Here is a 27,844-nt window from a genome sequence, read left to right as displayed (position 1 = left end):
ACCGAATAGATTAGTTCAAATAGAAGTAGTTCTTCATGTTTTCCTTTGATGCTCCTTTCTCAAATATACATTTTTCTAACTTTGTACTTTTAAAGCTTTACCTTTTTATCGAGTTTAAGTCAATCTGAGTGGCTTTTACACTTATTAAAGTAACCTAATTACACTTACTGTTATAACCATTTGCTTGTGTTTCTGTCATCTTATTTGATACATTAGGCTTTTGTTACACTGCTAGTTTTTGTTATTATTTGCATTGCTGAGTATACTCTCTTGTGATCTCTTTGGGAAATTTAGAAAGTAAGGTATCTTCTTTTAATTTTATTATTATTTAATTCTATTTGTGATTATTGTACAATTTTTCAGAGATATTCTGAAAAGTAACATATTGTCAGAATCCATAACACTGTGGGATTTTCAGTTTTTGAGCATTTTAGTATTTACGGAGTCAGGCTAATGTGCAACTCTTCCTTCTTCTAGCTATAATCTAGTTTTACAACCTCTGCCATTGATGCTTCCTTTCTTTCCTCCTTTCTTCATTCCCTTCCTCATTTCCTCTTTTTCTTTCTTCCTCTTTTAGACAATTTTAAAAAATTGCAACATATATATAGAAACACAGACAAAATATAGAGATCTCGAATAACCAAATACAAATACAAAAACTATATATTTTTATGATAACCATCCAGCCAGGCAGCCCCCTCATGGCCCCCTCCCAGGCAGTATCTCCTCTCCAATCACCAAAGTTTAATAAAAACCCTGACTGTCACAGTGATCAGTACCTAGGTCTTCTTTATCATTTTATCACCTTAACAAGCCTTTCTAAATGTTAATTTTTTTTCTGCTTTTTGAACTTGATACATATGAGATTATATAATAAACAATATATGCTTTCATATCTTCTCTAATATTACATTTGTGAGATTCATCATGTTTTTGCATGTCATTGTAGTTTCCAGTTTCCATTGGGACCTTTTATTTATCTTTTTTTTTCTTTTTTGACAGAGTCTTGCTCTGTCGCTCAGGCTGGAGTGCAATGGTGCTATCTCAGCTCAGGAGGCTCATTGCAACCTCTGCCTCCTGGATTCAAGTGATTCTCCTGACTCAGCCTCCCAAGTAGCTGGGATTACAGGTGCCCACCACCATGCCTTGCTAATTTTTGTATTTTTAGTAGAGACGGGGTTTCACCATGTTGGCCAGGCTGGTCTCGAACTCCTGACCTCAAGTGATCTGCCCAACTCGACCTTCCAAAAAGCTGGGATTACAGGCGTGAGCAACTGTGCCTGGCCTGACTTATCTTTATCTTTGTCTTCTGTATGTAACTTGTCATTTTCCTCTGCTTGTTTTTGTGATTTTTCTCTTTATTGCTGGTGTCAAATAAATTGATTATGATGTGCTTAGGTGTAATTTTCATTATGTTTCTTATGCTTTGGGGTCATAGAACTTCTTGCATATGTGGGTTCATAATTTCATCACATTGAAACATTTTAATCACTTTTACTTCAAATATTTTACTGTCCCTTCCTCCCACATTCACCCTCAGAGATTCACATTCATGTATATTGTAATTAGAACCACCCTTCAAGATGTCTCATAGCTCATGGATGCTCTTTTTTTCCCCCCTCAGTCACTTATTCTATGTTTTCATTTGGATAGCTTCTATTGCTTCATCTTCAAATTCATTAATCTTTTCTTCTGTAGTATCTAATCTGCCACTGTTCCCATCAAGTATAATTTTTAATTCAGGCACTGTGTTTTGAATTCCTTGAAATTCAATTTGGGTCTTTCTATAACTTCGTGTCAAATTAACATGGTCAGTCCTAATTGTAATTTTGTAAATATGTGGAATAGAGTTATAACAACTTTTAACATGCCCTTTCATATTAATTCTATCATCTGCATCATTTATGGGTTGAGTTCCATTTATTGACTTTTCTTTTCCTGTGCATCATACTTTTCTGCTTCCTGTCAAGAACTATGAAGACTCTGAGATTTTACCCTGCTTGAGCCATAATTCCATGGATGCCGACAGAAGACAAAGACTTCTGGGTCAAAGATAAAGGACAGTTTATTATTCACAGAAACCACAGTAACCAGAGTATTAGTGTCTGTTCTCTGAGTCCTGATTCCCACATGGTGCCATAGGTAGACCAGCTGATTCCTGTACACTCAGTGGGTGATATCATAGGGGAGGAATCTTGAACTTAGAGAATGTATTAGTCTATTTTCATGCTGCTATGAAGAAATACCCAAGACTGGGTAATTTATAAAGAAAAAGAGGTTTAATGGACTCACAGTTCCACATGGCTAGGGAGGCCTCATAATCATAGCAGAAGGCAAGGGAGGTGCAACTGCATGTCTTAAATGCAGGCAAGAGAGTGTGTGCAGGGAAACTCCCCTTTATAAAATGATCAGATCTCATGAGACTTCTTCACTATCATGAGAACAGCATGGGAAAGCCCACCCCTGTGATTCAATTACCTCCCACAGGGTCCCTCCCACAACACGTGGGGATTATGGGAGCTACAATTCAAGATGAGATTTGGGTGGGGACACAGCCAAACCATATCAGAGAATCTCAAGATTCTCTGAACCTTTTAAAATGCACAATAAGTATGTATGCTCTTTAATTTGAAGAGAAACATGATCCTTTTCAAAGATACAAGCAGTGCCTCTGCTCACAAAATATGCAGAAATATGAAAGATGCATGGAGAGTTGTCTTGCAATAATTCTTTGCATGCCTGGTAATTTTGTTGATTTTACTTTGTTGGGTATGAGATATATTTATAATTTTTATAAATATTTTTGAGCTTCATTCTAAAATGCAGTGAAGTTACTCAGAAATATTCTGATCCTTTCAAGTCTCACTTTTAAGCTCTATTGGAGAGGACATGAGGAGCATTTAGTCTATTGCCTGTTTTGCTCTGCTACTAAGGCAAAAACCTTCAGAGTTCTTTATGAATGTTTAGGCTTTCCAGTCTTGCTGAACAGGCACTTCTTCTAGCCCTATGTAAGCTCCAGTTATCACTCTCTCAGATCTTTTCTAGTGTTCCTACCCAGTCGAAGACTGAGGAGTTCCTTCTGTAGACCTCTGAGCATTCCCTTTGTGGAGCTCTCTTCTCTGTAGAATGCTACCTTGCAAACGTTAGCTACCTTGGCCTCCCAGGACTCTCACCTCTGTCTCCTCAACGTGGAGAGTTTGCTGGGCTCCCCCTGGGTTCCTCCTCTCTGCACCACAGCCTGGAAACTCTCCAGGCAGCCAGCTGGGCAATCACAGGGCTCACCTCATTTCCTGACTCTCAGGGGCCACTGAGACTTACAAAGTTTCAACAATAATTGGTACTTTTACTCTTCATGTTAATGGAAAAACATTAGAACACTTAAAATTAATTTACCTCATTCCAATAAATGCCATTATTGTGGTATATTTTAATGTTATGCATATCTTAACTCCACAAGACATTATTGTCAGTATTGATTTATACCATCAATATTTATCTAGACTTATCCAATAACTACCATTTACCTTGCTCTTAATTCCTTCCTTTATCTTTGGCCTTCTATCTGGGATTAATAGCTTTCTACTTGCAGAACACCAGAATTCTCTGGTGATGAACTGTGCCTTTCTTTCTGGTCCAAAATGTCCTTAATTAACCTTTATTCTTGAAACATACTTTTCCCCCTGGGTTTAGAATTCTTGCTTCACAGGTATTTTGTTGTATTATCTTCTTATTTTCATTATACATATTGAAAAGTCAGCTCTCAGTCCAAGTGCTTGAAGATAGCTTTTTAGATGTTTTGTTTATCTTTGGTTTTCAGGAATTTTACTATGATAGGTGTTGTTGTGGATTTATTTGTTTATATTATTTATAATATTTACATTTATTTATATTATTTATTTATTTACTATAATGGGCCTGGTTGTGGATTTATTTATTTGTTTATATTTATTCTGCTTAGAGTTCAAAGGGCTTTTGGAACACGATGTCCTTCATCAGTGTGGGAAATTTCTCACCACATTTCTTCAACTATTGCTTCTGCCCAATTGTCTCTCTCCTTCCGTTCTGGGACTTCAGCTGTACTTGTGATAGACTTTGTCATAAGATCCTTAATATCTTTTTCTCTTTATTTAGTATTTGCCATCCTTTCTTCCCCTACTATTTGTAATTTTGGGTATATTCTGACCTAACTTCTAGTTCACAAATCTTCTTTCAGCTGTGTCCAATATGATGTTCAATCATAAATTCATTTGTTGAATTCTTAATTTCAGTTACAGCATCATTTACTTCTACACTCTTTCATTGTAAAATTTGTTTTGAATTTCTAGTTCTCAGCTAAAATTTCCAATCTTTATCTCCTTATACATACTCAACATATTTATCTAATACTTTGTGTTTATAACTCTAATATTTTCAGCTCATATGAACTTACTTCTCTTGCCTTATTGTTTTGTTTTTCATGTTACCTTTTTTCCCTCATTTTTTGGGGTATTTTTTTATGTGTGTGCTGGACATTATATTTTGCAAATTATTTATATAAATGATTTGAAGCCTGTAACACTCTTTTTCACTGCTAGTAAATATTTTACATTTGCTTTTCTTAGATGCCTGAGGGGACCAGCAATCTGGGCTGGTCTTAATGTGAGGATTGAGAAGATTTGAAGCTGGGAAGCAGTCCACGGCCAATCTACTGCTCGTTCATTCTTCCTGCTAGGATACATATCTTTGGGGTTTCAACCCCAAAACAGAGAGTTTATCAGGGGTCATTGCCTTTGTCAGCAATGGAGCTCCAGACACCTTCTGTAGAATCAGCAAATGCCCTAAGGTAAAAACAGCTTCAAATTCTGGGCTCACATATCTGGAGATTCATTGCCTCCCAGAGGTCAGCTTTACAGTTCTTCAGTATCTTATTAGCTCACTGATGCCTTTAAACAGTCTCTCTCTCTCCATATGTATATATGTATGCATAATAGATATGTTTATAATATATAAATATATGTATTTTTTGTCTAGTTGTCTTCAGTAGGAGAAATAGTCTAAATTATTTAGACTTTCATTATTGAAAGGTAGTCTGTCTTTTCTGTCATTTTCAAACAACACATACTATAGATTTCAAAGTTAAAGACATATTTAGGTAAGACATTTTCATCCTAATTATGAAGGGTTATTTCAAAATTATTTGATAGAACAATTATTTCAACATTTTCATACATTTAATTAGTCTCTTACCATATAGTCCCTTTCGAATGTGCCTTCCTCAGTCTTGAGTTTTGCCTTCCTTTCTATATTATTGTTTTTGCTCAGGCCTTCGTTAGTTTATTCAGAAAGGATACCTGGGTGGCATATTTTCTTAATCTTTGTATTCCTGAGAAAATATTGCTCTGATTTCATGTATAAATAATAACTTCATTAACTATGGAAACTGCGCCCTTTTGAGCTCCGGAAACTGTGACTCCATTTTCTTCTAGCTTTTAGGGTTGTGGAAGAAGAAGGTTAAGGCTAATCTGACTCTGGTGGTTTTAATCACTACCTGATTTTGACTACGCTTAAAAAGCCTTTCTTTATCATTTATCTTCAGGAATTCCATGAAGCTATGCAGGTGTCTGTTCTGAGTTTTTCCTTTGCCTATAAATATAATGTGTACTGTCATATTTTGGGTGGAAGAACTGGTTTACATTAGGAAATTTTTTTCTGTTATTTTTCTAAAGATTGTTTCACTTCTGTTTGTTATGTACTCCCTTCTTGATATCCCAAGACTATGTGGATTTAATCCCCTGCGTTTATTCTCCATGTTTTTCAATGAAAATATGTATTCTCATTGTTATAACACATTCAACTCAGTGTTTGCAAACCCAGTGCTTACAGAATTCAGGCAAGTAACAATAAATGATGCCAGCCTAGCACAAAAGTAATGAGTGATGAGGATTCTGGAAAGCAAAAGTGTCATCTAAAGATGGCAGCTACTGATCAACTGGTATTCAGTGCTCATAAAGTGTTATTGGAATTCAATATTTTTCCAGAAAAATTCAAGTCTGTGAGTTTTTTTCTTTTTTTTCTGTTTCCCAGCAGAAGAAAAGAAAAGCTAATAAAGGATTTCACAACTTACCATCGGGATGCTCTTGGTCACACACAGAATGATCTGTCACTTCACCGCCTTTTGTAATATTGTCATCCTTTGCAGAATCTAACAACAAACAAGCAAAACCTTTGGTCAGCATTTTTAACTTGGAAATAGAGCAGCTTTCAGCACTAACATGATAGATTTATGTTTGAGGAAAAATAGAATTTATTAGTTTTAAAAATAACCACTCAAATACATATGTTTGCCAATAAATTGGCGCCCTTTTTCCCCCACACTACGTGAGATATCTGCTCAAAGCTTGCAAAGGTAGAGATGAAGCTAGCTGGGATATCTTTTTGCAACAAATAAGAAAATAAAAGCAGGCTTTTTGCATCAGGGAAAGTCTTAGAATTGTGGGAAAGGACATAAAAGGAAGGCAAAATAGAGAAGATTAAAGGACTATCTAATTTTAATGTTCTTAATGCTTCCATTACTGTGGTTGCTCACATATGGGAGTCTTGAGTGCTTGAAAAAGTCACATACAGAACCTTGAAATCCAGTGGTAATTAAGTTCATCTTCCTCGGGAGCCATAACAGTAGAACAATAGCATAGAGGGAATGCAGACCTTCTGGTCTCTGCAAGGTCATTCCCTCCCTCGCTTAGTACATTTAAACATGGAATCGTTGTACACTTATCTTTTTTTGTTACAGGATATGGTTAAACATATCCATGTTTAACATGGCTAAAAGGATTGTGTGACTATGGGCTATTGCAAAACTACAAAGGGCTCCTTGTTAAATGTTTAGGCCTCCCTGGAGGCTGTTTAAAAAGCATTGGAATGATCCTGTGAATGGATCAACAGGAAGACAGCAAGTAGGTCTCTCATTCATTTTCCAAACATTTAATAATGGCCAAGTATATGCCAGACACTTTTTTTAGACAGAGTCTCACTCTGTTACCCAGGCTGGATGCAGTGCTGCAACCGTAGCTCGCTGCAACCTCAAACTCCTGGGCTCAAGCGATCCTCCTGTTCTGGCCTCTGCAGTAGCTAGGACCATAGGCACAGGCCACCATGCCCACTTAGTTTTCTAATTTTTTGTATAGGCAGGATTTTGTAATTTTGCCCAAACTGGTCTTGACCTCCTGGCCTCAAAGGATCCTCCTCCCTCATACTCCCAAAGTGCTGGGATTATAGGTGTGAGCCATCACACCTGGCCAGACACTGTACTTGATGTTGGGAAGCCAACAGGAAACAAAACACCAAATCTCTGCCCTCATGGAGCTTATAGTCTAGTAGATATTTTTCATGCTGTTGAAAGGAGAGCAATCCAAAGATATCTAAAAGTCATAAGCTAATCTTGTAAGCTTGTGGCCATGGAGAAAGCTGGGGGTGGTACAGCAACACCTTGATTACTTACAAATGTGTTCTCTGCTGAATTTGTGTCGCTTGGTTGAGTTTTAACTCCCCAACAGAGCTGAATCAGATGGAGTCTAAAATAAACTATTCTTTGTTTGTTTCCTTTCATTTCTCCCTCTGTCTCTCTCCATTCATTTCCTCTCAAAATTAGGAGATAGCTTTAAACAATATGGTTTGGAATATTATGAGAAAGTTTGTTTCTTGAAACTGCCACAAGCAACATTTGATGGACAAGTGAGAAACCTGGGTAGTTAACATATGATTCAAATTTAATAACCAGTGAAGCAAGTATTAATATATACCCGAAGTGTGTGGTTTTAATTAACTGCAAATAATTCCCCCAAGGCAAATGTTTAATTATCTGCACTGCTTCTTATTTCTTTCTGAGGCTGACAATAAGTCTAAAAGTCCAAATTTGGAAGCAAAACTGAGCACAGACACATTTGCCAAACTGTTATCTAACTTAATGTCAAATTGTTTTAAACCAGCTCCCATTAAAATATGTTCTTTTAATTTTGGAGCTAAGATGTCAATTGAAAAAAAAAATTTGAATATTTTTCTCACATTAACACTAAAAATATACAATGATTTAAAAAGGTATTATATAGATCAGGCTAAATTTTAAATTTGAAAGTGTTTTAGTTTTAGTTATTTATTAAAAATTATATTATTTGATATTCAGTCTTGTACATTAATTTCTCTCAACATTAATGTTATAGAATTATCCAAGATTTTATATTTAGTTAAAATTTATTCATTTACACTGAACAATAATTCACTGTTGTTAATCGTAATGTTACATAAACATTATGATCCTGCACCAAATATTACATAAGAAATGTCTCCTCAGTGGTGATTTACATCGAGTTTACAAATTTATGATCTAATGAGCCACATAAGATGGGCGAAAAGCATTTGAAAAATTACTCACCAGACTGTATCTGTTTTATCACCAAAATCTGTGTCTTTAGCAAATAAATTATCTTTGTAATTTCAATATTCTTGGGGAGTTACTTTAACATTATTAACGCACCTTCTGATATGTTTCTATATAATGCATTTCATTGCATCCAAGATACCATCAGTTGTTCTTTGCACTATTATTTTATGTAGTATTAGAAGAAAATGCTGCCAGATGAACTATAACACATTATCAATTCTAAGACATGTCCTGACTTTAGAAATAAAATATATGAAAGAATGTACATCTTAGAAACATGCCGTTGCAGTATATTCGATGTGTGCACACAAATATATATGTCTTTATGTGATGACAAGGATTTCATATCAGCATGACCCACCACCAAACCCACAAGTTCACTGTCGGGTATGTGAGACTTTTCTCCAGAAATGGTTCTACCTCCACACACATCAATAAAGTAGGAGGAAAAGTATTATATAACCTCATGACAATATTCACAAATAAGCAGGTACCTATGGAAGATGGTTTCCACCAGTTACTTTATTAATAGGGCTCTCTGAATTTCTAGTCTCATAACCTTTAGCAGGCCTAGATTCGATTCTGCATGTTTTCAATCATGGATCTCATTACATTATGTTTAGTTGTAGGTTTGAAGTGGCAGTGCAGCTTTTCTGCTTAGGGGGTGATGAAAGCTGCACTGAATATGTGCATGAAATCCTTACTCATAATGATGGAGAAAGAAAATATATATATTCATGGTCTGAATGTTTGTGTCCCCCTAAAATTCCTAAGCTGAAATTCTAACTGCCAAGGTGATGGCATTAGGGGGTGGGGCCTTAGGAAGGTGATTAGATCATAAAGGGGGAGCCTTCATGAATGAGATTATAAAAAGATTTAAAAAGATCCCTTATAAAAAGATTTAAAAAGGTCCCAGAGAGTCCCCTTACCCTTTCCACCATATGAGGACACAGAAGGAACCAGAAAGTGAGTTCTCACCAGATACTGAATCTGCTGGTGCCTTGATCTTTGATTTCCCAGCCCCCAGAACTATGAGAAATAAATTGCTGTTGCTTATAAGCCACCCAGTTAATGGTATTTTGTTGTAGGAGCCTGGACTAAGACACCAGTGTATATGGTCACAAAAATAACTTATTATTTCCATGTAAGTTCTGTAAACTACCCTGAAAAATGTAGTTGCATATACTAAACTCTTGCAGCATCTTGGATTTGCATTTTACTTAATTCTAAAAATTATCATTTGGTAATGTTCAAAAACATGTAAAACAGTTATCACCTAATTCTGAGATTCAGTCAATGTTATTTTAATAACAAGAGAACTGGAATTAAATTTATATGTAGCTTCTGACTTTCAAAATCTTTAAGGTCAATGTCATATTTAAAGAATTTTTTTCAAATGCAAATATTAAATCAAATATTCAAGCCAAAGGGCTGTAGATAGATGTGCTTTTCAGATTAACAAGAATAAAAAAGAAACACTTTCGTAAATTAAAAAAGGAAAAGCCCTCACTTAGAAAGTTGAAAAGGTTTAAAGGAATATTTAAAATAGATTAAAATAAAATGAAAAACCTCATAAAACAGAAATTCCAAAAAGTAGGTCACTTTTAATGCAGGTAATTACACATATCTACACAGAATATTACATGTATGGATTTAAGCTGTGGCGAAAGATGATGAAACTATTGAATTTTTAACAAAAATATCTTAACTACAAAAAAATACTATCTCTAAGATGTCCCTTTAGAACAAAAGTTCTTAACCCACGGGGATCCCTGGGTATGCTATATGGGTCTACAAGTCCTTTTGAAAATATATGCAAAATGTGTGTATATATTCGTATTTCTGGGAGAAGATAGCATCCACCATATTAGCTCTATGAACCCACCAAGGTTAAAAATAATTAAAAATGTGTACCTTAATGCCAGTGACACTGCCATTTTACAAAAGATTTTCCAGATCATTTTTGAGGAATTAGCTACTGAGCTTGATTCCTGCTCCATGAATTAATCAATGATGGCAAATCTTGAATTCCTAAGGTAGATTTGATTTGAGGAAATAGCCAACAAATACAGAGATGTGTTAAATAAATGAGAGGGACAATCCAACTGGCAAAAAAACCATGTTGCACCAAAATTAGAGTGAATATAAAGTATAAAACTAACTGCATGATTAACTGTCTTTGAAGATAACTATTCAAGCTAGGTGGTCTAAAAAATGCATCGAGTAAGAGAGGAAGCCCCTATTATTCAGAGTGACGACAGCAGGTCATTTTGGCGTAGAAGTTCTAATGGGTCTGAACAAAAAAAAACTGCTATACACAAAAACCTACACATAAAATAGTCTTTCTCTATAATGCGTAAATGTCTACACATGAGTACCAGAGCTTGATGCAAAAATTGCACAGAAACACCATCACCTGGATTTTCTTTGATTCTCGTTAACTGATTTGATTATACCATGCAAACCATTTATCCTGGCCTGCTCTATAGAATCTCTGGCTTATTATGTGAAGCAATTAGGACAAAGTAATTTTTCCTCCATCTGAACCAGGTGCTTATCTAAATAAACTAGAGTCTCTCCAGCAGATAATGTTCTTACTGAAACTTTGCAGCGGTTACTCTTTTATACAGGAAAAAAGTATCCTGCAGCACATTCCCAGACTGTTCTGATGCTGATGATCTGAACTGTGCTTGGTCCCAGTGAAGCTGGATAAATAAGGCTGAACTATATTTACCTGAAAGGTAACAGGGCCCACAGACAGGACATTGCTCAGGGCATCAGGAGACCCAAATGAGCTATAGTTGGTCATTTGTCTTCATTATGGTCTCATTAACCTCCATTAAAAGATGGCCAATCATTCCCAGAGATATGGAATTCAGGGACAGGTTGATGTTCCTTATCTGAAATGCTTGGGCCCAGAAGGGCTTCAGATTTCGGATTTTCAAATTAGGGATCATCACCCCGTGCTAACAGTCTTTGAGACATGGCTGGGAAAACTACCATAATGCACAACTAATTTGATTTCTATTAGAAAACACAAATTTCAAACAATAAACTTGGGTGAAACCGCTCATTCTTACATTGAAGGTGATATTCTTCTGCAAGTTGTTATTGAAAATACTAGCAAATGAGAGATTCAGTCATGGGGTTGTGATTCAGAATTTAGAGCTACAAGCTTCATAACTCTAGGGAAATTCACGCACTTTACATAATCTCAGTTTCTGCACCTAGGAACTAAAGGTGCTGAGCTGGAAAATCTCTCTAAGATACCTTACAAAGCTAATCTGATTTGCTCAAATTCTCTCTTTGTTTCAGCAACACTTCTTTGTAAATGTTCCCACTCTTCCTTCATCATCCACCTACCCGAGTTGGACAGTTCTCACTGAGATTTTTACCGTGTACTTACAAAATAAAGGTTGATAGTGGGAGAAGCACTAAGGTGTGCACCAGTGCCACACTGGCTGTTTTCAAAGAATCATCACAATGTAAAACAGAACAGCTGGAGATGAAGCTGGTTTGGACCATGATGGAAACAGAAATGCTTAATTACCCTTTCAATCAAGTTAATTTTTCCCATTTGGCAATGTAAACAAAGGCAAATCTGCTCTTATTTTCAGTTGTCTGTCACTTGGTTGTTTCAGTATCCTTGACCTCCATCCTTCTGATTTCTTTCTCATCTTGCCTCCCTCTCTCTTACTAAGCCTCACACCGCAGGCTCTCTTGATAACATTAAAAAATAAAATCTTACCAGACCATGGGTGTGAAAAGTATCTGTGGTTCTAAATGTAAATGGGCTTGGAATTCTGTTAAAATGTTCATCTATAAATCTGGGAGAGTAGAAGTGTTTTATTTACAGCTTGGCTTAATTTGATCTGATGATGAAAGGTCATGGTGACTGTATTACTGAAAGAACCTTCTTAGGAAAAATGATAAAGGTTTTTGTGGCCTTAGCTCTGAGCCGACAGCCTGGCATCACGTCACTGCTTCTGAGTTATTTTATTTTATGGAGAAGTTGAGGCAGGAGGCAGAATTTCTCTCCAGATTCGTAAATGCAGCAACTGCTGGGCTCAGATTGCTTTTAGCCAGACACTTGGAAAGTGTGGCTGAGTGTTGCTGCTGAGATCCAAGAATTTCAAGGACTAAGATATAACCTACCTTGTTGGCTCAGAACTTGTCTTGTTTTCCAAATGTAAAGGCACATGTTTGGAGAGTGAGACAAGCATTTGGGTCCTTTGTGGGAGTTACTATGTTGAGCTTCAAAGACCTGTATGACTTCTCCCGAACATCAATCTATTCCTCCCACTTAGAAGGATCCACAAACTCATCTGAGTGAGAAAGAACTGGGGCATAATCATGGGCCCCCATTTCGCCACGTGCTTACTTTTTCTGTTTTTTTCTTTCTTCAATTTTCTCCATGCCATTGAATATAATTTTAAAATATGGGTGGCTGCAGAGTGGCTCATCGTGTCGATCTACCACATGCTATTTTACAATCGTTTCTATTTCTGGACATTCTAATTAAATCCAATTTGGGGACTTTCTAAAAAATTATAAATTGTTGTAGTAAAGGTTCAAAGGCTGGATTCACTCTTCTCCTTCTGTTACTCCTTCCCAACTATCTCCACCTCTGACATCTAGAGAGGCTAGATCTTTCTAGAGCTAGAGTAGTGAGAACAAAAACAGCCCATGCAAGCTAAGCCTTGTAGCCAACATGCCCCACCCATCTCCCTGTGGACTATCCCTGAGGTTGGAGCCGATGGTGCCAGTACAGAGGGCATTCTTGTCCTGGATGAGCCAGAAGTACCCAGGAATTAATGCCCAGCTCTGGACCCCCAAAGATTTGGGAGATAAATACCCCAGCTTCCTCACCCTTCAGGGAGATGTTTCTGAATGCGCTCTATACATCTCTTAGGGGAACGGAGTCTCAGTTTCCCTCAGCAGTAACTTGATCATCAATATCCCCTAGGGGCTGTCCTCCCTTCCCTGTCCCACTTCCTCACACCTCACCTGTGCTTCCTGAGAACACCTCCCAGATAAAAAGTGGGTGCACCTTTTGCACCCACAACCTTGTCTCCAGATTTGCTTTTGTGGATCCGAAACTTAGAAAACCAAGATAGTCCTTCATCTGGCTCCTACCACTTAATAGCAAATATGAGAATGCTCATCCTATTCTCCTGACTTCTAGCCTGCTGCTCTCTCACACCATGCTGTCTTTAATTATGGAGTGTTAGGGAAAGTTTCTGCCACCTAATTAGGGCAAGCTGGGAAAAAGGGTTACCATGTTTTGCACTGTATGACCCTAGTAGCTGGGTCACAGATGACTGGTGAGTAATAGGCCCTAAGCAGACACCTCTTGCTTGGCCAACAGACACTAAGGTGGCCTGACATGAGAGCTCCACATACCAGGAGAGAATTAATATTCACTTAACTGTGAAAGGAATTGATCAGCTCTTTGAGTGGATGGCTACCAGAACAGCTGCTGAGTCCCTAGAGGAACTGATGGAATGGCTGTTGCCTCCTGGGTGATCCAGTTCATGGGGCTGCTGAAATGGTTTCCTCATTCTCTGACTTTCCTGCCAACCAAGCATCCTCAGTGCGTATCACTTTTGTATAACCTGAAATAGTCTAACTCACTTTGTGGTTCTTGCAAGTTCATTCTTTAACTTTAATGTGTGTATGTACTTTAAACATTTCTAAAGTGTTTTTTTACAAATAGTACTTTAAGAAGTTTGGGCTGGGCGCGGTGGCTCATGCCTGTGATCCCAACACTTTGGGAGGCTGAGGAGGGCGGATCACGAGGTCAGGAGTTCGAGACCAGCCTGGTCAACATAGTGAAACCCCACCTCTACTAAAAATATAAAAAACATTAGCCGGGTGTGGTGAAGGACGCCTGTAGTCCCAGCTACTTGGGAGGCTGAGACAGGAGAATCTCTTGAACCCAGGAGGCGGAGGTTGCAGTGAGCCAACATCGTGCCACTGCACTCCAGCCTGGGTTGACACAGCGCGAGTGTGTCTCAAAAACAAACAAACAAACAAAAAACAAATATCACTTTAAGAAGTTTGGCATTATTCTAGATCCATTTGTAAAAACCACTCACCTTCTTAGTCCTGTCAAACTGTACAGTACTCACGAAACTTATACATAGGCTGAAAGGCATTATGCCAATGAACTTACAGAAAATTAAAAGCCTGGTCATACAAAGTAAAACAGGTTCAGTAAATTTCATTTTCAAATATCACCCTGATGGTAGAAAAAAATCAGGGGACATCTAGTATTACAGGAAATAGGGTGTACAGAGGTATTTGTATAATGTGAACAATGTTTTGCCTCATCAACTGAGAAAAATGTGTCAAAACAAAATGCTGTAAAAAACTTACAAGAACCTTAAGAAGAATAGTTAAGATTAAAAGTGTTATTTTCAATTATAGAAGGATTTTATTTTAATCTGCTACTATTTTATTAGAGTAGGCTTAACTATGAATTCTAGAAATTCTTATAATAGATTTTCCTAACGCAATGACTATATTGTCAGCTTGGCCTGACATAACAAAATACCATAGCTGGGTGGCTTAACCAACATTTATTCCTCACAGTTCTGGAGGTTGGAAATCTAAGATCGAGGTGCTGGCCAGTTCATTTTCCAGTGAAGGCTCTCCTGCTGGCTTGCAGATGGCCACCTTCTGGTCATGTTCCTGCATAGCCTTTCCTCAGTGTGTGTGCCTGCTTTTTATAAGGACACTAATTCCATCGTGGCGACCCACCCTCATAACCTCATCTAGCCTCAATTACTTCCCCAAAGGTCCTATCCCCAAATACCATCACATTGGAGGTTAGGGCTTCAACATATGAATTTGTTGGGGGTGGAGGGGACAAACACGATGTCCATAGCACTGACATACGCATTTATGCACATGGATACTTGGATGGTTTATTTCCCTTTGAATGTTAGCCATTCAAATTAGTATACCTGCTGCACATCAGAAGAAAGCCTCAGAATAGATTTGGAAATGGGATTTTACCCAAGTCCAAGGTTCTCTTTCTCCATTTCAGTTCTCTGGCATCACATTTTCATTTGATCCTTAAAATACACCACATTGTCAGTGTTTGTATAGCATGGATAAAGTAGTCATGAGGGAATCTGAAGCGATATTCAAAACAGTTAATAACTGGTATGGGTGTTGGCTAATCAGAATGCACATGTCCACAGCGGTGGGGCAACGCCCTGGAGCCCTGCTGGTGTCCTAGGATGGCAGGGAGGTGGTGGGAAGGGTCACTTGAAAGGAGAGGCGTTAATCATTGTTTGCCGAACACTATGTAAATGTTTCAGTATTTTAAAAATGCTTGCAGCTGGATTAAAGTGTACTGGCAGAATATCAGTTCTGTGTATAGTAGAGAAATAGATTGATAAATTTTCTAAAAAGTAATGAGAGTATTTCATTAACTGTAAGTCTCTGATGTTCTCATATTGATGAAAAGAATAAGAAGTAGCTTTCCCTAAGAGTCTATCATCTAAGGACTGAATAATCCTCAAACATATTTGTGATAAGCTCTTACTTTGTGGTCCTTATCTGATAAGGCACCATTGCAAATAGAACCAGCAAAAACTTTGGGTTAGTCCTTCTGTGTGGAACACCACATCTCTTTAGGCCAGCATCACATCCCCTGCCTCTCTGGCACACCCACACCACCCCACTGCTCCCTACATCACTGGAGAGGAAAACTCACGCAATCAGATCAGGCCAGCCTCGTTGGTAGGTGAAGCTGATGGCCACCAGGTTGGGAGATATAAGGGGGCCAAATAAGGCCATCTGTTCCTAGGTACCCACTCCGACCCCTCACACTTCCCAGAGGAGTCTTCCTTCTTTGGGCAGAATGCCTTTTGAGACTTTTTAAAATGGAGAGCTCCTTGGAAGGATCCCACTTGTGACATTTGGAGTAATGACTTAATAACTAGTTGCCAAAGATTAGTCCAAAGTCAGCTGAGAACAGGAAAGGATGGCATTGAGCAGGGACCAAGAGGGAGGGAAGGACCTTAATTAAACAGAGGTCATGAGAGAGCATCAAGGTTATGTATGTTTATGCTCCAACCTAGAGACGAATGAAGTGGGTCACTTTAAAGGTAAACCTCTATTTGTTATGTATGAGAAACAACTGTGAGACCGCCAAATTAAAGTGCATGTTATTTACATTACTAAAAAATTTCCCAAAAGTTGCATTCATAATTTTTGTAAAAAATTCAAATTCTTAACTTTACGTTAAATATAAACATACCTAAAGTACAAGATTCATAAGTGTTCAGCTTGATGAATTATCACAAAATGAATACTCCTGCATAACCAGGACCAGCCCAAGACGTAGAACATGTCTACCATTTTCCTCCTTTCTACCCATTATCCTCCTTTCCAGCCACTACCCTCACTCTAATCATCACCACTCCAACTCCCAACAGCATCTATAAGTTGTGCCTGTTTGGGGACTTGACACAAATTGAATGACACATAATCTGTTCTTTTCTGTGTCTTCTTGCTTTTGCACAACATTACGTTTGTGAAATTCATTCATATTTTTGCATGTCAAAGTGAATTTTAATTGCACTCTGAAGGCTGGCCACATCAGTAGATTCTATGGTAAATCTTTTTTGAAGAGTAAAAATAGTATTTTTTCTTTTTCAGACATAAAACATTCACTGCTCTCCTATACTCTGTCTCCAACTTACCATTTTGTTACTACAGCCATTCTTAAATGTTAGTGTACATTAGGAGTAGGATCCCTGGAAGGGCTTGTTAGCATACAGACTGTGGGGCCCCAACCCCAGAGCTTCAGATCCTGAAGGTCTGGGGTAGGGAATGAGAATTTGCATGTCTAACAAGTTCCCAGATGACACTGCTGCTGCTGTTCCAGGGAACACGCTTTGAGAGCCATTGCCTTAGCATATACTGAATCTGTATCTATGTGTATGCATTTCTTTTTTGTGTCTAAGTCATCTTTCATTTAAAGTAGGATTTTTGGATAAGTATCCTTACGTGGACTGTCCACAGATTTTCCACTACAGAGAGAGCAGCCTCTAACATGTAATGAGGAGGGATGCACAGCTCTCTGAGTGACAGCATCTGGGAGCTCCCCATCAATATGTGAAGATATGAGAGACATTTTCAAAGCATCTCTCCTTCACATTAGATTTATTGGGTCTTACTGTTAAAAATCTGAAACTCTTCGGTTGGCATGCATTCATAAGATGAAGAACAGCAACACCAAACTAATCTGTGGAATCAAGAAAGGCTCAGGTCATATCATTACTGATTGCATCAAACTCTGCAGGCAAGAACTCCTTAAGAACAAAGCTTAAAGACTAAAAGTAATAGATAATTCCTATAACACATTCTCCTCAAGCTAAATCCAGACACTGTCCAATCCATTAGCCACCAGCCAGCCACATGTGGCTAGTGAGTATTTGTGATGTGGTGAGTCTGAATGACATATGCTGTAAGTATAAAATGCACACCAAGTTTCACAGACTTAGCTCATACACATACAAAGAATGTAAAATATTGTATCAATAATTTATTTTTAGGTTTTTTTCCTTCAACTTTTATTGTAAGTCCTGGGGTACATGTGCAGGATGTGCAGGTTTGTTACACAGGTAAACATGTGCCATGGTGGTTTGCTGCACAGATCAGCCTATTACCCTGGTATTAAGCCCAGTATCCATTAGCTATTCTTCCTGATGCATGTATCAGTAATTTTTATGTTGACTACGTTTTGCAAATATTCTATTTGGATATCATGGTTAAATAAAATGTATAATTAAAATTATTTTCCTTGTTTTTTTTTTCTTAGTGTGCCTTTTTGAAAATTTAAAACTACTAATATGTAGTTCTCATTTGTGGTTCACATTTATTTCTACTGGACAGTGCTGTTCTAGATAATTTAGCATTAGCCTGATTTATACAAATACTTAAATACGTGTTTATTTGAAGGGCAGAATTAGGAAGATGGAAAATTATAGCTTGCCAAAGGATCATCCATTAGAAACTAGGAAATCTAATTTGGCTTATAAAGAAGCATCTGCAAATGGTGACAGAAATGGCTGGGAAGAAGACCTAACTAGAGAATGTTCTGAGAAGGAATTGGAGGATGAAAGAGAATGGTACATTTGTAACGGCTACCCAAACCACCTTACACCCGAACAATACCCAACGGTTGAAAATTTTTGCTTTATGTTGATTGGACCTAAATTTCTTAGTCTGATACTCAGAGTCCTCCATAATCAGGACTGTGTGTCAGCAACGAATTAATGAGTGGGTGATGGATCCATCATTTAAGTCAATTGGGTTTATTCATTGTACCTAAAATAGGTCTTCTGATGTCCTTCTTCCAATCTTTCATAGATGCTCTTTTTCCCAACTAGAATACCTTGCATTTGCACACCCTTCACATTCCCAGCCCAAATCTCATATTCTCTACCCACATTTCACAGACAACCCCAAGCAGAGATGCTCCTCAACCCTAAGCTCCTTAGTATGTTTCAATGTAATCCTTTTTTGACACTTACCATGATCTGTCTGACTTTCTTTGCTGCCCAGCATCCTAGTTATGTGGCCTCAGGCCAGCTATGTTATTGCTCTGTGCTTCACTTTCCTCATTTGTAAAGTGGGATGGTAATTGTATTCATATCATAGATGAGAGCAGAAGGCATGAAAACATGTGCAGTTCTTAGAATAGAAACTGATGTATAATAAGGACTTGATAAATATTAGCTGCTAATATTATTGTTGCTGATATTAGCTATGTAGCACATGCTTGTATATCTCATATTTCCATCTAGATTGTAAATTCCTTGAAAGGCAAGAACTGTATTTTCTTTTTAATATTGCATAATGTCTTTAAAAAGTTAAGACCCAATAAATACCTGTTGATGGCCATAAGAGATGTCAATAAATTTTAATTGGTACCTCTGTAGGCCACACTGTGTACCAATCACAGGGATAAAACGGTGGACAACATAAATACTGTCTCTCCACTCATGAAACCTAAATTATAGTAGGGGGAGATGGATAGGAGGAAAGTATGCAAACAACAACAGAAAAAGATTTACATAGTTAGAGATGGCAGTGAGTGTTATAAAGCAACACATAGGAGGCTGAGATGGAGGTTTAGTGGAGGTGGCTTTACCAAAAAGATGACCAGAGAAAGCTGTGTTGAGGCAGAAGCACAATGAGAGGAGGCGGAGAGGTGTGAGATGAGACTGGAGAGACAGGGAAGGTCTGCAATGGAAAGGTGCACCTAACGGGCTATAGTGAGCTATTTGCATTTTACTTGGAGGGAAACCTGAGGGTATTATGGGCATTCAAGAAGGAGTGTGCTGGGATCTGTTTACTTTGCTTTGTCTGGTAATGGCGGTAGACTTTTTACCTAATTTACGAAATGAAATTATCTTCAAGTGCAATATAATAATACGACCCTGAACTTTGACTTATATAAAGGTTTGCTAATTTATATAGGGTTCAAACATAAACACTTAATCTTGGGCTCATTAAAGCCAGCTATCTGTTTAACACATGAGAGTGTGAACTCCAAGACCAAAAATACAATTACTTATCTGCCACTAGAAAAAACAGCGAGCAAATTCATGAATCTGGGTTCTATCTGAACCTCCATTGTGACATTCTCATTTATTAATTTACGTAAAGACCCTGTTGCTTCATAACAGGTGTCAGTTTTGAGGGAATGACTCCAAATATGATTTTGGAATAAGGATGTAAATAATGAAAACATAATAAAAATTATAGAGTGCGTCTGCTATAAAACACAGAGCAGGCAGAAATCAAAACATACTATCATTTAGTTCCAGGCATCACTGACTTTAAAAACAGCAGACAACTTGAAACATACTATTTTCCTTGAAAACAGAAACATTTTTACAAAATCAAGTATTTATCACTCATTTTTTCCTTGCTGAATTAGCTGACATTCACAAAAGCCTTAACTTATGTGTCTGCGTGTTTCCTTTTTTAGCTAAATTTTTAAATGAAATAAATTTATTTCATTTTTAAATTGACAAAATAATTGCTTATATTCACAGGGTACATGGTGATGTTTCAGTACATATAATATAGAGTGATCAGATCGGGGTAATCAGCATAGCCATCATCTGGAACACTTATCATTTCTTTGTGCTGGGAACATTCAATATACTCCTTCTGGCTATTGGAAACGATGATGTATATTATTGTTAACTATATTCATCCTATAATGCTATAGAATGCTAGAATTTATTTCTTCCATCTAGTTACCATTTTGTATCCTTTAACAAATCTCTTTCTATCCCTGCCACTTCCCCTCCCCTTTCCAGCCTCTAGTATCCTGAACTACCTTTTACTTCTGTGAGACCAACGTTTTTTAGCTTCTGCCTATGAGTGAAAACATGCGGTGTTTAACTTTCTTTTCCTGACTTATTTCCCTTAACATCATGTTCTCCAGTTCTATCCATGTTGCCACTAATGACAGGCTTTCTTTTTTTATGGCTAAATAATATTCCATTGTGTATGTTTATCATGAGCAGACTCATAAGGAAAAGAAACCCCCAGAGAAATGGGAGAGTTTTCGAAAAGTCTCTTCTCAAAACTATTCTTTTGAGATCAGACTAGATTGGGTGCATTCAGGGTGGTATGGTGGTAGACGCAAATCTATTATTCAGCCTTCAACTTGTGTGGCTTCAGGCATGTTACCCAACCTAAGTCTTGGTTGGATAAAATTAGAGAAAATTAGGGAAATACTAACAATATCATCCTTCTCTGGAAGATACTGGGCAGCTGTTCAACCAACGTGTTCCCCTAAAGTCTGGTGTGCTCTGTTGGCTCCATCTTGAGAGAAGCCCCCAGGAAAGAATCTGGGAGGGGCTTTGACCATGGACAATACTGTGGAGAAGAGGGAGATGTACGTGTGGAAGGATAAGCTTGAGCTGGATGCTTGGTGGTGTTTACCTGCTTCTCCTCCTGCTGATGCTGGTATATGTCAGTATTAGGTGATAAATCAAGTGGTTGGATATCCAAGTCTAGAGTGGTCTACACTAGGATTCTGGTAGGAAGAAAGCTGCAGGAAGCAAGAAGCTGGAATCCAGAAGGAGGATGCAGAAAGATGCAGGACTGATAAAAAAAAAAAAAATGGTTTCTGATTTTCCTGAAACCATGAAGGAAGATTCAGGGAAACCCAGTGCCTGGTACTTGGAGTGGTCTCAAGGCTGTAACCATCCACTCTGAGGAAGAGGATGACAGAAATATTTGTCTCATCATGTATTAGTCTGTTTTCATGCTACTGATAAAGATATACTCAAGGCTGGGAAGAAAAACAGGTTTAATGGACTTACAGTTCCACATGGCTGGGGAAGCCTCACGATCATGGCAGAAGGCAAGGAGGAGCAAGTGACATCTTACATGGATGGTGGCAGGCAAAGAGAGAGCTTGTGCAGGGAAACTCCCCCGTATAAGACCATCAGATCTTGTGAGACTCACTATCACCAGAACAGCATGGGAAAGACCTGCCCCCGTGATTCAATTACCTCCCACCGGGTCCCTCCCACAACATGTGGTAATGTAAGATGAGATTTGGGTGGGGATATAGCCAAACCATATCACATTACACGTTTAGGATAGAATTCAGTGAATATGTAGTAATTGATTCTGCCTCATTCCATGTGTAAGATAGATGTGGTTGGCACAGATATCATTTACGGGTGGTTTAGGTAAATTGAAACAGTGTAATGGGTTTATATGCTTTTTGAAAACCATAGATCTTTATGAGACCTTTATGTATGAGTCAGGCTGGGAGAAATGTCGCCTTGCACATATTTGTGTTTGTTCCCAAAACAGGGTGTGTATGCATGCATGCGCTTGCATGTTGTTTTGAGTACACATATATGTTTGTGTGAGTGTCACTGCCCCTTGTGCCTGAGGAAAATAATCAATTTTTGCCTTTCCATTCTAATTTGACACATCTGGTGCAAAATAACAGGGCTAATTTCAAAATGAAATAGGAAAACAATCTTCTCATTAAATGCCATCAATGCTTAAACCTTGTCTTTGTACTTGATTAAAAAATGTTCCAGTCTTTGCCACTAGCCAGCCAATTATTCCTTTCTTCTTATTAAAGAATGCAGCAGTTGAGACATCTTCCCCCGTGCTCTTTCTCTCTCTCTCTCTCTCTCTCTCTCTGTGTGTGTGTGTGTGTGTGTGTGTGTGTGTGTGTCTAGATAAATATATCCTCCTAGGAACAGTGGCAGAATAGCTGACAACAAATGTCATTAGAAAAGAGTCAGAGCAAAACATTCCTGCTTGTGAAAACCTATTGTCAAAAACTAAGATAGGCTACATCCCTTTCTGAAACTTGAGAAAATGTTTTTCTGATACCACTCCATAACCATAAATTCAAGAAGGCCAGGCACCATTTTTAAAAGGTAATTTACCATTGCCTATTTTGTATTATAACAATGGGTATGATTTCTTAAAATCAAAACTTTAAACTGTGTTCTTGAGTTCTTCCAGATGGGATGTGGAATGGTTTCCCAAACTGCGTTTTGTATGACCTTTAAAAAGTTCTACCAACAAGAAAGGGGGGAGCAAGCAAACAAAATTTCACAAAATCACATTTAGTCAATTAATGTGGGAAACGCCCCATACTTCCATCTCCGGTGAGCGTTTCAATTCATGTTAGCATGCTGAAGGCTCTGAGTTCTGTATTACAGAAAAACTACTTAACTTTGCCTGATTTCATAGTTTCCAAAATGTTTTGACTACTGAACTCATTTATCAAAGAACACTTATTAATATCATCAAAGATGCTATAAAATTTTAAACATGGGAATATCTGAGCAACAGCCCCACTGTGTTTCTTATAGATCTGAATTCACTTCAAAAGAAGTGCCTTTCTCCAGCGTTTTTGCCCAGTCAAAATACAATGACGTGCCATTCTACATGAACTATTGTCATAATTTCTGTTTTCCAGTAGAGCCTCTTTGTTTAGTTTTTGTTTTTGTCTTTTTTGACAGGGTTAAAGACGCAGGTCCACTTTATTTACAATGATCAGTTGGTGACACATGGATTTTTGGGCTTTCTGTGGACTTGTGGAGACTCCTGGGTGGAGGCCACTCCTGTTAGGTTAACACACCCTCCTTCCTCATCCTGCTTTGAGAGTCCTGCTGCTGTCAGAATCCATCTGCTCTGAGTACAGTCCTATCTATTTAGTGTCAAAAATACATACCTTCAAAATTAACTCTGGAAATACTTTTAAAAACTCTTAAAGAAGTACAGTATTTATTTTTAAATTCAAATATTAATGTGTATTTGAGTCCAATGCACAATAAAGTTTGAGAGCCACTGAGCTAGTCTAAGTGATATTTTATAGAAAAATAGACTACACTTAACTAGTAAATGTTTTATGTTTACTCAGATTGGCTAGACACACCACCTTTTGTGGAAATACTCTAAAGAGTTACTTCAAACATTATTTTTTATACTAATTAACAAGAAATGACAGGGTCAGAAAAATACATACTCTAAAAGTAGTACCCTTTTGGGAGTCAAAGTTAAACCTTTAAAAATATGAGTCAAAGATACTATGATTTTAATTTGTAGACAGAAAAGACTTCATGCATTTTTGGTTGGGTAAGTATACATCCTGAGTTTCTCTAGTCCTAGTGAATCAGGTCAATTCTGGTATAATTATCAACAGCTCCCTGCAAATCACCCTAAAAATTGTGCTGGTTTTGAAGATGTATGATTACTTTTATTAGGTGATGCCCACAAAAGCATTTCAAAATATGGACTAGGCACCTTCCATTCTAGGTCTTATCTATAAGAGAATAAAACACAAAGCAGGCAGAAAAATCTATAGAAGGCACTAATGGAATATCTGGTATTCAAGTGAAGATACCCGGTTAACAAATCTCCACTGGGGAATGGGGGCTAGGTAGAAATTTCTTAGGTGTTTCTGCTTGCTGGCATAGTTTACTCTGGTTGCTTTTCAATATTCAACTGGTGCATGCCCTATGGTGTACTGGAAAATGCTCATCTTGATGGTCAGGGGCTGGGCAACATCTGTTGTTAAATATTTTGAATGTTACCTGTTATTGAACCTCTCTAACCTGCGTTAGCATATCAATAGATTTCTTGATTTGGTGATGATTCCATGACATATGACTGTCCCACCTGGGGTAGTTAGGATTTTAAAGCCAGCAGATAAATCTAATAACAATAATTGTAAAAGACAATAATGCTGCCAACTCAAAGTTTACTATGTTTGAGAAGCTGCTGTAAGCACTTTAAATATATTAACTCTTTCAGTTTTAGCAATCCTGTGATATAAATACTATTACAATTCCATTTTTTACACGTCAGAAAACTGAGGCACAAGCTAAAAACATTACCTAAGGCCACACAGCAGTGGTGATGTGAATTTGAAATAAATTGAGACTCATAAAGGCTTCATGGCTTGGCCCAAGGAATTCAAAAACAAGGCCACTAAATTTGAAAATGATCACAAGGATGCTCATATAAATTTGGACCTATTTGGACATAAATTTAGGTCCAAAACACTATGTTGGACAAAGGAATTGTAAAGCCATTCAAATAATCTCCATGTCCTAGTTTAGGATGATTTTGTTTACAAGTCTTATTCACAAGATCTTTAGAAATGTGTCCCAAGGGAGCATGTAATGGAATTGACTGTTATAAATATATTATTATAGCCATACTTAATTAGTAAGGAAAAATAATATATGCATATTGAAGTGTATTTGGAAGGGAACTACCACTTACCTTCCAATTGCCAGTTAGGAATATTTTAAACTATATTAAATAGTAGATAAACATGTACTTCTTTAAAAGAAGTTTATTTTATTCTCTTAGAGGGGAAGAATATCCAAGTCTGAAAGTGAACAAATAGGAAAAGTCTCGGGCTTGAATGTACCTTTTATATTTCTGCACTGTGACAGTTTTGGGAAAATTTACTTCTGAAACAAGAGAATTATGAAAGGGAATTTCTTTAATTAGGAATCTTAATCATAGTAAAAAACAAATTTGGGAAAGTGGCTATAATATTAGAATTAAAAGTGGCCCATTTTCTTTTTTTTTTTGCAGTTGCAAGATTTAATAGAGTGGAAACAGAGCTCCCATAAAATGGGAGGGGACCCAAAGGGGGTTGCTGTTGCTGGCTCGAATGCCTGGGTTTATATCCCGATCATTGTCCCTCCCACTGTGCTCTCAGGTGATAGATGATTGGCTATTTCTTTACCTCCTGTTTTAGCCTAATTAGCATTTTAGTAAGCTCTCTTTACTACCTTACTGGTCGGGTGTGAGCTAAGTTGCAAGCCCCGTGCTTAAAGGTGGATGCAGTCACCTTCCCAGCTAGGCTTAGGGATTCTTAGTCAGCCTAGGAAATCCAGCTAGTCCTGTCTCTCAGTCCTCCCTCTCAACAGGAAAACCCAAGTGCTGTTGGGGAGGTTGGCCGACGATGGCTCTAACTGCTTCCTGCTGAATTGGGGCATAGTAGGGGTCATGCAGTTGAGATTTCCTCAGGAGGGGTGCCTTCGATGTCATCAACATCAGATGGGCTAGCAAAAAGTGGCCCATTTTCTATGATAGGTTCCAGCTCCAATTCTCTAGTTAATTCTTGTGGAAAAAATTCCAGATAATTTCTCATTCACACTTTCTAGAGTCATGTGAAGTCTCTAATTTTATGCATGGCTCTCAATTAAATTCTCCAAGAAACTTAAATCATCAACAGCATTATAGAAATTGTTATGTACACACCATTTTATTCCTTTTGATTAAACAAATATGAGGACCTACTATGTGCAAGCCACTGTGTTGAGTGTAGGGAAAAGAAAGAGCGATCAGACTGTTACTGTGTCTATGTAGAAAGGGAAGACATAAGAAACTCCATTTTGACCTGTACCCTGAACAATTGCTTTGCCCTGAGATGCTGTTAATCTGTAACTTAGAAACATGGGTTGTATGGAATCAAGGTTTAAGGGATCTAGGGATGTGCAGGATGTGCCTTGTTAACACAATGTTTACAGGCAGTATGCTTGGTAAAAGTCATCGCCATTCTCCAGTCTCGATAAACCAGGGGCACAATGCACTGCGGAAAGCCACAGGGACTTCTGCCCTGGAAAGCTGGGTATTGTCCAAGGTTCTTCCCCATGTGATAGTCTGAAGTATGGCCTTGTGGGATGGGAAAGACCTGACCATCCCCCAGCCCGACACCTGTGAAGGGTCTGTGCTGAGGAGCATTAGTAAAAGAGGAAAGCCTCTTGCAGTTGAGATAGAGGAAGGCCTCTGTGCCTGCCTGCCCCTGGGAACTGAATGTCTCGGTATAAAACCCGATTGTACATTTGTTCAATTCTGAGATAGGAGAAAAACCGCCCTGTGGCGGGAGGCGAGACATGTTGGCAGCAATGCTGCTTTATTATTCTTTACTCCACCGAGATGTTTGGGTAGAGAAAAGCATAAATCTGGCCTATGTGCACATCCAGGCATAGTACCTTCCCTTGAACTTACTTGTGACACAGATTTCTTTGCTCAGATGTTTTCTTGCTGACCTTCTCCCTACTATCACCCTGCTCTCCTGCCACATTCCTCTGGCTGAGATGGTGAAAATAGTAATTAATAAATACTGAGGGAACTCAGACTGGTGCCGGTGCAGGTCCTCCGTATGCTGAGTGCTGGTCCCCTGGGCCCACTTTTCTTTCTCTATACTTTGTCTCTGTGTCTTATTTGTTTTCTCAGTCTCTCATCCCACCTGACGAGAAATACCCACAGGTGTGGAGGGGCTGGCCCCCTGCATTGGGCTTTGTGGAGAACATAAAAATGAATGAGACTTTGTGCCTACTCTTAAGAGATCTACATTCTAGTGAGTTAGATAAGTATATAACTAATATTGATACAATATAGTCCATGATAATATTTAAGGTTTACAAACAAATTTATGAGAAGCAGGATAGTTTACTACTCTATGGGGTGAATTGTAATGAAGAGGACAGAAATCAAGAGAGGTGAAAATATGCACGCACCACCCCCCTCATTATCTATTATAATTTCTGTCAATGTAATGTTTGCTCAGATAATTTGTGATGGAAGAAGGAAGGATGGGAGGGAGGGAAGGATGGAGTAAAAGTTGTAGTTAGGGTAAGAAAGATATTGAGAGTGACTTTGAAAAATGGTCAGGATTTCCATATACAGAATAAAGAACAAAATGGATGTGACAGCATGAGGGCAGAATGCTTTAGACCAATGGCATTTGGGAAAGGACAAATAACTGAGTTGGGCTATATAGAGTAAGGCACATGCAGGGTCTAAGGAAGCACAAAAGGACCAGGAATATCATACAAAGTGCTTTGGGTTTTACATCTAGTTGGGGACATGACTGGAGGT

At 38.0% G+C, this 27,844-nt stretch overlaps 1 protein-coding gene across 1 annotated transcript in view; it reads right to left on the bottom strand.

Annotated features, from left to right (window-relative positions):
* The window catches only part of MACROD2 (mono-ADP ribosylhydrolase 2), a 169,173-nt gene that overhangs the window by 80,132 nt on the left and 61,197 nt on the right, over positions 1–27,844 (bottom strand). The window contains exon 5 of the mRNA XM_030822001.1: positions 6,104–6,181. Within this exon, the coding sequence (XP_030677861.1) occupies positions 6,104–6,181 (78 nt within the window). The remainder of the gene's footprint in view (positions 1–6,103; positions 6,182–27,844) is intronic.

This window comes from Nomascus leucogenys, chromosome 11 (assembly GCF_006542625.1).
Source record: "Nomascus leucogenys isolate Asia chromosome 11, Asia_NLE_v1, whole genome shotgun sequence".
In the NCBI taxonomy this organism is placed as follows: Eukaryota; Metazoa; Chordata; class Mammalia; order Primates; family Hylobatidae; genus Nomascus; species Nomascus leucogenys.
The sequence above is the reverse complement of the archived record's forward strand: the minus strand, read 5'-3'. Positions and strand labels throughout refer to the sequence as shown.